The 10915-nt window shown below is 35.4% G+C and overlaps 1 protein-coding gene across 1 annotated transcript in view; it reads left to right on the forward strand.

Moving 5' to 3' along the window:
• The window catches only part of SAMTOR (S-adenosylmethionine sensor upstream of mTORC1), a 94719-nt gene that overhangs the window by 26832 nt on the left and 56972 nt on the right, over window positions 1-10915 (forward strand). The window contains exon 3 of the mRNA XM_024129882.3: window positions 5889-6059. Coding sequence (XP_023985650.1) covers window positions 5889-6059 — 171 coding nt within the window. The remainder of the gene's footprint in view (window positions 1-5888; window positions 6060-10915) is intronic.

The following is a 10915-nucleotide window of genomic DNA, read 5'->3' on the forward strand; positions in this document are numbered from 1 at the left end:
ACAGTTTCACTGCTCTAAAAATCCTCTGTGCTCCAACTGTTAATTCCTTCTCCCCACCAACTTACCCCTGCACCCAGCAACCACTGACTTTTTTACTGTCTCCATAGTTCTGCCTTTTCTAGAATGTATATAGGTGGAATTACGGTATTTAACCTTTTCATATTGACATCTTTCACTTAATAATGTGCATTTAAGGTTCCACCATGTCTTTCTTGGCTTGATAGTTTATTTCTTTTTAGTGGTGAATAATATTCCATGGTCTAGATGAACCAAAGCTTGTTTATCCTTTCAGCTACTGAAGGATATCTTGGTTGCTTCCACATTTTGGCAGCTATGAACAAAACTGCTGTAGAGACTTCCCAGGTGGTCCAGTGATAAAGAATCCACCTTACAATGCAGGGGACAGCTATTATTTAGATATTAAAGAGCAGATTTGACAAATCCCCCTATTCTGTAGGTACATGAATATAATTCTTAATGTTATTGACTTATGATGCTTTACATTAAAACAGAATAGAGTTTCTGGAAAAAATAAAATAAAATAAGGCTGCTGGGGACTTCTCTGGTGGTCCAGGGGTAAAAGAATCCCCCTTTCAATGCAGGGGACGCAGATTCAATCCCTGGTCAGGGAACTAAGATCCCACATGCTGCGGGGCAACTAAACCTGTGCACCACAACTATTGAGCTCGAGTGCCTCAACTAGAGAGCCTGCGTGCCACAAACAACAGAGCCCATGCTCTCTGGAGCCCATGCGCCACAACTAGAGAGAGAAATCCCAAACGCCACAACTAGGGAGAAGCCTGTGTGCCACAACGAAAGATCCCACATGCCTCAACGAAGATCCTGTGTGCCACAACTAAGACCCGAAGCAGTCAAAAATAAATAAAATAAATAAATAAAAAATAAATAAATCTTAAAAAAAAACTGTTGTAAACATCCATGTGCAGGTTGTTGTGTGGAAGTAAGTGTTCAACTCTTTTTGGAAATACCATGAAACTTGATTGCTAGATTATATGGGAAGAGTATATTTAGTTTTGTGGGAAATTACCTAACTGTCTTCCAAAGTGACTATACCATTTTGCATTCCCACTAGCAGTGAATGAGAGTTCTTGTTGCTCCACATCTTCACCAGCATTTGGTGGTGTTAGTGTTGTGGTTCTCGGTCATTCTAATAATGTGTAGTAGTATCTCATTGCTGTTTTAATTTGCATTTCCCCAGTGACATGTGATATGGAGCGTCTTTTTCTTATGCTTATTTGATATCTGTACCTTCTTTAGTGAGGTGTCTGTTAGGTCATTTGCCCATTTTTTAATCAGGTTGTTTGTTTTCGTAATGCTGAGCTTCGAGGGTACTTCATATATTTTGGATAACAGTCTTTTATCAGATATATCTTTTGAAAATATTTTCTCCTAGTCTATGGCTTGTTTTCTCATTCTATTGACATTGTCTTTTGCACAGCAGAAGTTTTTTATTTTAATTAAGTCTAGCTTCTCAATTTTTTCTTTTAAGGATTGTGACTTAGATTTGGCAATGACTTTTTAGATATAACACCCAAGGTCATCTAGATTTTCTCCTAAAAATTTATAAAACTCTCTTAAGAGTTTTAGAGTTTTGTGTTTTACATTTAGGTCTGTGATCCATTTGGAGTTAATTTTTGTGAAGAGTGTAATGTCTGTGTCAGGGTTCATTTTTTGGCATGTCGATATCCAGTTGTTCCAGCACTATTTGTTGAAAAGACTGTCTTTACTCCACTGTATTACTCCACTGCTCCTTTGTCAAAGATCAGTTGAATGTATTTACATGGATCTATATCTGGGCTCTCTCTTCTGTTCCATTGATCTATTTGTCTGTTGCTCTGCCTACAACATACTGTCCTTGATTACTAATAGTAATAGTATAGTTATAGCTTTATATTAAGTCTTGAAATCAGATGGTGTCAGTACTCCAACTTTGTTCATCTCCCTCAATATTGTGTTGGCTATTCTGGGTCCTTTGCTTATCCATGTAAACTTTAGAATCCATTTGTTTTATCTATAAGATATTTTGCTCTGCTTTTGATTGGGATTGTGTTGAATGTATAAATCAATTTGGGAAGAGCTAACATAGTGACAGTATTGAGTCTTCATATCCATATTCATGGAATATCTATTTATGTAGTTCTTCTTTATCCTCAGTTTTCTATTTAATTTCAAATTTGAAATGTTTTTTCATATCTGCATTGCTTAATTATATATAATTAATATAGAAGTGTTATGCTACAATTTTCTTCTCTTTTATAGCTGTTATTTTCTGTGTTTTTGAGAATTTTCATCCACTGAAAAGTTTTGATATCTTTCTCTTCCCTTCTAATAGAAACTTGTATCATTGCTGGATTCATTGGACATTTCTTTTATGTGTTTCGTCTTTTATGTTGGACTGTCTCTAGAGGTATAGGTAGAGGTTTGGGTGCTTGCTTTGTTTCTTAATTCCAAAGATCCTTGCTTGATTGCTACAGATATGAAAGTGGAGTTTCTTTAATAAATATTGTCCTCTTTTGGCTGATTTATGAATTTTTAATAGGTTCAACTTATGTCAGTATGCTCTTTATTCATAATTGCTTCATTCTTTCCCTTTATCAACACACCTCCAGAGATACCCCCTTTCTTCAAGGTGCTTCCTTTCTCCCTCAGAAATAATATCTTCACAGGGCTCTCACCTTTGGTGACAGCCCTTCCCATATACTTTCCAAACTTTTTCCTTTTGGTCTTCCTGTGCCTAATGCTTTGTTTCACTACGTCCCATTAAGTCTTAAGATCTCTCCATTCAGAGTTGGACTCTCTCTGGTGAACCTTAGCTGGTATTATCTCTTTTTCTGTGCCACCTCTAAGACCCCATCATACCTTCCTCTCTTACACAGTCCTCATCTGACTCTGTACTTTGGGTAACTCCAAAGCCAACTCAGTTGGCCTCAGATTTTTATTTCCCCAATTACATGTAAAATAAGGTGCTATTCCTGTTTCCTAGTTATGCCATAGGTGTGAACTGTGTGTGATTTTATTTGCTCTTCCTGATGATTTGTATATTTTTTGGAAGTTTTGTAGGGAGATTGGGGTTTAGATGGCGGTTATTATCCTATGAGTATCTGGAATTCTAGCCCTTTAAGTATTTTGCAGTCAAGTCTCTAGGTAACATTGAGATTGAACCACATAAAATTGCAGTTTTTGTGGGTCAAGAACTATTGAATATCAGCAGCTCTTTGTGGTTCCACCTAATAGAAAGGTAAGCAATCTCTTTACCCTTGTGTTTCATGCCTTAGTGAAATATTATATGATAAAGGTATTATTTTTAGTATTAATTCCAAGGTGATTCAGGCTATATTTTTCAATCAACCTTACTGAGGTTTAATTAATATTCAATAAAATATTAATTAAATAATATTAATTATTATACCCTGTATAATAATTGTATTATTATAATTGTAATAATGAACTGTACCCATTCTAGTGTACAGTTCAGTGAGTAATGACAGTTGTTTACACTTGTGTAACCATCACCACTGTCTAGATACAGAACTTTTCCACGACTCTAAAAAGCTCTAGTGTACACCTCTGTAGTCAGCCCACCCCCCACTCCAAGAAACCACTAAACCATTTCTGTCATTAGATTAGATTTCTAAAAAAGGCCACATTCCTAAATAGGCCTGTCAGTCTTGCATGATCTGAAGTTTGCTTACCTCTCCAGTGTCATGTGGCTATCATTCCTCTCTATATGTGTGTTGGCCTTAGGGCCTTTTCACTTATGAGTCCATCCATCCATTTTCTGCCTGGCAGTTTAAATTTCATATGCCTTGAACTGATGTCTATCTCTGTGGGATGCATGATGCTTTTCTCTTCCATGCCGTTGCTCATGCTGTTCTCCCTGCCAGGAAAGCACTTTCCTCCTTAACTAACATTCTTCCTAGCCTGATTTATTCCTACTTATCTTCCTAAAATCAGCTTATACTACTGATTTTAGATTGGGCATTAGGTATTTATCAATTGTATTTTCTTTACTATTGGGTTGGCCAAAAATTTCTTTTGGAAACCCAAACAAACTTTTTGGCCAACCCAATATATAATTATTTGTCTCCTTCACTAGTCTGAGCTCCTTGAGGGCAGCAATGCCTTCTTCAGTTTGTTTTTCTATCACCTATGTGCCTGGCACATGATAGGTACTTAATAAATGTTTGATTAATAATAAATGAGTTTCAACTCCTGTATATAATTTGAGTTAAAATTAAATCTCCATAGGATAAGTTAAAGAAGTCTTTAATAGATACTTAGACAAACTGAAATTGAACTAGTAGCCTCCTTTAAGTGTGAGGAGAAATGGGCATTGTTCCGTTAGACACCATAGTTTTACTTGCAGAAATCAGTTTTAAATTAATTTTTCAATTCTTCTCTAGCCATGTGTTTTTGAAACTGCACCAAGCAGTGTCTATGGAGAAAAATAGTCTAGCTTGTTCATAGTATGAGCTATATGGAATAATAACGTGGTTTAAGAATCTAAAAAGAAAGAAAATTAGTTTCCATTTACATTCACTTTAAGCTTTGGTAAGTATATCAGTTAATTGTCTAAGTATGTATTTCCTGTCATATTGTAAGCTCAAGGGCCAGGGGCAGATCATACCAGTCTTTCTTCCTTTAAGTTTCTTGTCTTTAATAGCTAGTAAGTGTTTTGAGTTGATTCTGTGGTTCATGTTTATTGTCCTGTTACATACCCAGGCATGGTACCCTACTGTTTTCACCCTAAAATTGTATTAGGTATGAATAAAATTGTTTAATATTAATGCCAGTCATCAGTTTCTGATTACGGATAACAACCTGATATGGGCTAAACTAAATGAGCTTGAAATAATACATCTTGATAAATCTGCATTTTAATATCCATTTATATTATAAGAATTGGGACAAGCGGTAGTGGTCTCTTGATGGACAGGAATAATTTCCAAGTGTTATAAAAATCACTATTATGTTCAAATCTTTGTTCTCTCTGAATGTATACCTTTATAATATGATACCATTTTTACCTTAACCAGATTTTTATGCTCTCCTTTCAGAGCAAATAGCATGATTCTTAATATGCTGGCAACCTGATTTTGTGACTTTTTTTTTTTAACAGCAATTAGATATAGTTTAATGGAGCTTCTCTTTTGTGTGATAACTATACATATATATATTTTTTTATTGGGGTATAGTTGTTTTACAATGTTGTGGTAGTTTCTACTGTACAGCGAAGTGAATCAGCCATATGTATACATATATCTTGCTTTTTTGGTTTTCCTTCCCATTTAGGTCAACACAGCACTAAGTAGAGTTCCCAGTGCTATACAGCAGGTTCTCATTAGTTATCTATTTTATATATGTTAGTGTATATATGTGTGACTTTGTTTTTATAAACCAGGAGGGATCTGAAAAACAACTGTCTACTACCAGCAGAGCTGGCTCAGAGTTAACTGTGACTACTATTCTTTTTGGATTCTGTCACTGAATAACAGAGTTATCTAAGCTTATGTTTTAGCTAAGAATAAAGTTCAGCAAAACATACAGGCAGGGCTTCCCTGGTGGCGCAGTGGTTGAGAGTCCGCCTGCCGATGCAGGGGACACGGGTTCGTGCCCCAGTCTGGGAAGATCCCACATGCCGTGGAGCAGCTAGGCCCGTGAGCCATGGCCGCTGAGCCTGCGCGTCCGGAGCCTGTGCTCCACAACGGGAGAGGCCACAACAGTGAGAGGCCTGCATACTGCAAAAAAAAAAATAGGACACTATAATTTGAAAATTTCCCATTTTGATTAATAAAGGTTAATATTTTCCCATTTTATTTTATATTCATACCTATTGTTTTAAAATATAACTTTATTTTGCCTTGTAGTGTATGCAGAGAATATTTCCAAAATGGTGGGAAGAGAAAAGCACTTGAAAAAGATGAAAAAAGAGCTGTACTCGCCACTAAGACCACTCCAGCCTTAAATATGCATGACTCTTCTAAACTTGAAGGTCATTTAACCAACCTCAGCTTTACAAACCCTGAATTTATAACTGAGTAAGTATACTTTTCTACTTAGATTATTAACATTATCCTGGATAGCTGTGTTAATAATGTAAAAGAGTGTAATGGTTTACACCAAGTAGTGGGCAGTTTGCTTGCTTCTCTGGTAGTATGTTAGTCTGAGAAATGTAAATTTGTAATATTATTAGGTAGGAAAGTAGCATAAAATTTTAAGGGATATCTGGGAAACTAGTAGTTCCATAACATCGATTGTTCTCACTAAAAATGAGAAAGAATCATTCATTAAATGTTACGTTTTATGGTAATACAAATAATCAAAACAGTGAAATCCAATTAAATGAAATTTAAAGTGGCTATCCACTGACAAATCACAAATAAGGAGTTAATGGAAGATTATTAATAGAACCAATTCCCATTATTTTATTTTCAATATAAAAATCTGCCTGCTGGTACTATATATATATGCATATAGGCATAAATTTTATTTAATAAGTACATGAGTATTTTCCCAGTTTTACTGAGATATAATTGACATGTAACACTGTTTAACACGTACAACAAAGTGATTTAATATATGTATATATTGTGAAATGATTACCGCAGTAAGTTTAGTTAACCATCCCTCACCTCACCTAATTACCATTTTTTTTCCTTATGAGAACTTTTAGCAATTTTCAAATATACAATCCAGTATTGTTAACTATAGTTACCATGCTGGACATTACATGTCCAGAAGTTATTTATCTTATAATTGGAAGTACCTTTCACCCAGTCCCTAAATTTGTGATCTGACAGTTACAAATCTGATTTTGTTTCTGAGTTTGACTTTTTTTTTTTTTTTTTTGACTCTACATAGAAGTAAGATCATACAGTATTTGTATTTTCACGTCTGACTTAGTGCAGTGACCTCAAGGTCCATCCATGTTGTGGCAAATGGCAGAATTTCCCATTTTTTTATGGCTAAATAATATTTCATTGTGTATGTATTATAATCCAATTAATTATTAATAGTATTAAAATTATTTATATACCTTAGTACCAGAATAAATTTGTGGAATCAAGTGATATTGTATTACTCTCTTGAAAATGTTAAGCTCAAATAATTCTAGAAACATTCCTAATAGACACTGCAGGCTAACCATGGAAACAAAATTAAATTAACCTCTTAAAACATTTCCAAACCTGTAGATATCAACATAACATTGCCTTTGGTTACTTTGATTTTATACCATGTTGAAATATTATCTATTTAGGTATAAGCAGTTTCATTCAAAAATTAATATACCTTTGATTAGTTCTGTAGGAAAAGATCTTTACCTTTATTCAAAGGTTACTACAAAGCTTACAAAGCATAATGAGTTACTAAACATCTTATAACTCAGGTGTTACGAACATTCTTAAATATTTTTAAAATATTGACCAGCATATGAAATTATATAGTTAACAGTGCTATCAAAAACAGGTACATATGGAAAATGTGAACCCTAGAATTTCTATATCGTTCTTTTTTATAGTCTCTGTTTCATTGTTGAGATTACCTTGTTTGTTAAGTTATTGTCATATTTTCCTTTTACTCTTTGGAACGTGGTTTCTTTGAATTCTTTGAACATTTTTATAATAGCTGATTTGAAGTCTTTGCTAAATACAACATTTGGGCTCACTCAGAATCTATTTACTGCTCTTTTTCTTGAATATGGACTACACTTTCCTGTTTTTCTCTGCATGTCTCATAATTTTTTGTTGAAAACTGTCCAGTATATTTTTGAAGTTATAGAAACTCTTGTTTTGGATTTTTCCCCAAGGAGGGTGGTGGTGGTGGTGGTTTTTAGTAATCTCCCTGCACTTAATCTGTGGGGTCTGTTTCCCTGGTAGTTTGTACATTACTATTATTTTTATTTTTTTAGGCTGGTTTCCTACGGTTTGTACCTGTGTCTGCACAGATTAGGGGTCAATGATAGGTCAGAGGTTGTGCTCAAACACCTCTCCAGCCTGTAAGGCTCCCACCCTCTGCCAGTGGATGTGTGTTGATTTGGGAGTACATTTAAAATTCAGGCAGTTTCCAAGTCTGCCTCACTTTTTGCTTTCCATCAGACCCTCATGGGTCTCCCGTGCATGTTCATTTAGCCTCCCAATCAGCCAAGGCTATATGGAAAGCTTATCTAGCCCTTTTGTGCCTCTCTCATTTCCAGAATATTTCTGGAATTTCTAAATTTCTGACCAGTCTTCCAGTCTACAGCTGTGGCCAACCAAAACTGCAGCCTGAAGCTAGCATAGCTGCTGACTTGCCCTGTTTGTTTCTTACCATGTTTGTTACTTTTACTGACATTGTTCTGTGGGTTTTTCACCCTCTGCTCCAAATCCCGTTAACCCCTTCCAGCAGGGAAGTTGCTGTTTCTCACAGCCAGCCCTGTCCTCAAAGAACTTCCATACCAACTGAGCAAAGGGTGGGGATGATGAGAGTGGCTTCAGGCAGACACCACAGATCCCCACTGTTGTTAGCTAAGATTTAGCTGGTTTTCATGAATGAACACTTTGCAACGTGTTTGCCTAGGTTTGAGCCCTGAAATGGCTGTGTTTGATGATTGTGTTCTTTGCTATAGTTGTTTACTGAGGATTGGATTTGCCAGCCTCTCCCTTGCCATAGTCAAGAAATTTCAGTCTCTGATTTAATTTTAAAGGAGAAAAAGTAGTTTTAAGTATTTAAAGGAAACATGATTGTTATAGGTCAGGACTTACTTAGTATTGAAATTAAGCATTGAAACATCTTAGCCTAGGATGGCTAGGTTTAGATTTTCTTCATTCTAGAAACTACTTTGTATAGCATCTGGCCCCAACATGTGTATGTAGACTTATTCCTCCTGCTCCTCCTACCATTATTGCAGCCTGTATTCTAGTCTTATGGAACTGTTTAAATTCCCCTAGTGGCGCATGCATGTTCTCACTTTCTGGTATTTGCAAGTACAATATATCCTCTTTCTGATCAACTGTTGCTGTATTATATTAGGCTATATTTGAAGCATCTTCCCTTCCAGAACTTAACTTGAACTTCTCAAAAGAATTGGTACTCTGGTACCAATATCAAACTTTTAATATCTCTATTACAGTACTTATCATGTTGTATTAAAGTCAGTATTATATATTTTCCTGACTGCAAATGAAATAAGATAACAGTATGAAAAATTTGCATGTAGAGAAGATTATAGGTGTAGAAAAATTATTACTCAATCCTGGTTACATTTAGGTATATTTCTTTCCAGTCTTTTTAATAGGCACTGTTTTCTTACACAATAGAGACCATGCAGTATAAAAAATTTTGTGTAAACTGCTCTTCCTGTGCTATTAAAACACTCATTCTGCATTATATTTTATCATAAATATCTACCACTTTATGTGTCTAAATATAAAGTGATCCTCATACAAAATAATAATCAATTTTTCCAAAGAGAATTTCTCGCTCTCTTACACATGCACACTTTTAGAGAGGTAGATGAAATGGTCAAAGGTCAGATGTTTACTCTCTTTATTTATAGATATTATTATGTAAGAAGATATGTATTTGTTACTATCCAAATGTGTTTGACTTCCGACTTTGGATGGCAAGTGTAGCTAGCAAGGGTTATCTTTTTCCCGGTCTTATCACAAAATCAAGTCATTTTGATTTCTGGGTTCAGATAGTGAGAACTCACATAGCAAAAATACCTTGGGTTTTTTTGTACTTAAATTTTATGAAAACCAAAATTTATTACTACTAGAGTCACTTTTTTTTTTCTTCTAACTTTATTGAGATGTAATTGACATATAACGTTGTATAAGTTTAAGGTTACAATGTAATGATTTTATACATGCATATGTTACAAACTGATTACAACAGTAAGGTTAGTTAATGCAGCAATTACTTCACATAGTTACAATTTTGTGTGTGTTTGTGAGGAGAGAACTTTTTAAATCTCTCTTAGACAACATTCATATATACAATACAGTATTGTTAACTATATTCACGTACAGAACATTACGTTACATTACATCCCCAGAAACTGATTCATCTTATAACTGGAAATTTGTACCCTTTGTCCACCTTTACCATTTTCTCCTCCACCTCCTGCCCCTGACAATCTGCTCTGTGTTTCTATGACTTCAGTTTTTATAGATTCCACATTTAAGTGGGATCATAAGTGTCTTTCTCTGTTTGACTTATTTCACTAAGTATAATGCCCTCAAGTTTCATGCATGTTGTTGCATATGGCAGAATTTCCTTCTTTTATGGCTGAATAACATTCCATTGTGTGTGTGTGTGTCTCACATTTTCTTTTTTTTTTAACATCTTTACTGGAGTATAATTGCTTTACAATGGTGTGTTAGTTTCTGCTTTAGAACAAAGTGAATCAGTTATACATATGTTCCCATATCTCTTCCCTCTTGCGTCTCCCTCCCTCCCACCCTCCCTATCCCACCCCTCAAGGTGGTCGGTCACAAAGCACCCAGCTGATCTCCCTGTGCTATGCGGCTGCTTCCCATTACCTATCTATTTTACGTTTGGTAGTGTATATGTGTCCATGCCACTCTCTCACTTTGTCACAGCTTACCCTTCCCCCTCCCCATACCCTCAGCTCCATTCTCTAGTAGGTCTGTGTCTTTATTCCCGTCCTGCCCCTAGGTTCTTCATGACTTTTTTTTTTTCATAGATTCCATATATATGTGCTAGCATACAGTATTTCTTTTTCTCTTTCTGACTTACTTCACTCTGTATGACAAACTCTAGGTCCATCCACCGCACTACAAATAACTCAATTTCATTTCCTTTTATGGCTGAGTAATATTCCATTGTATATATGTGCCACATCTTCTTTATCCATTCCTCTGTTGATGGACATTTAGGTTGCTTCCATGTC

The sequence above is a fragment of the Physeter macrocephalus genome, chromosome 5 (assembly GCF_002837175.3).
Source record: "Physeter macrocephalus isolate SW-GA chromosome 5, ASM283717v5, whole genome shotgun sequence".
Classification (NCBI taxonomy): Eukaryota; Metazoa; Chordata; class Mammalia; order Artiodactyla; family Physeteridae; genus Physeter; species Physeter macrocephalus.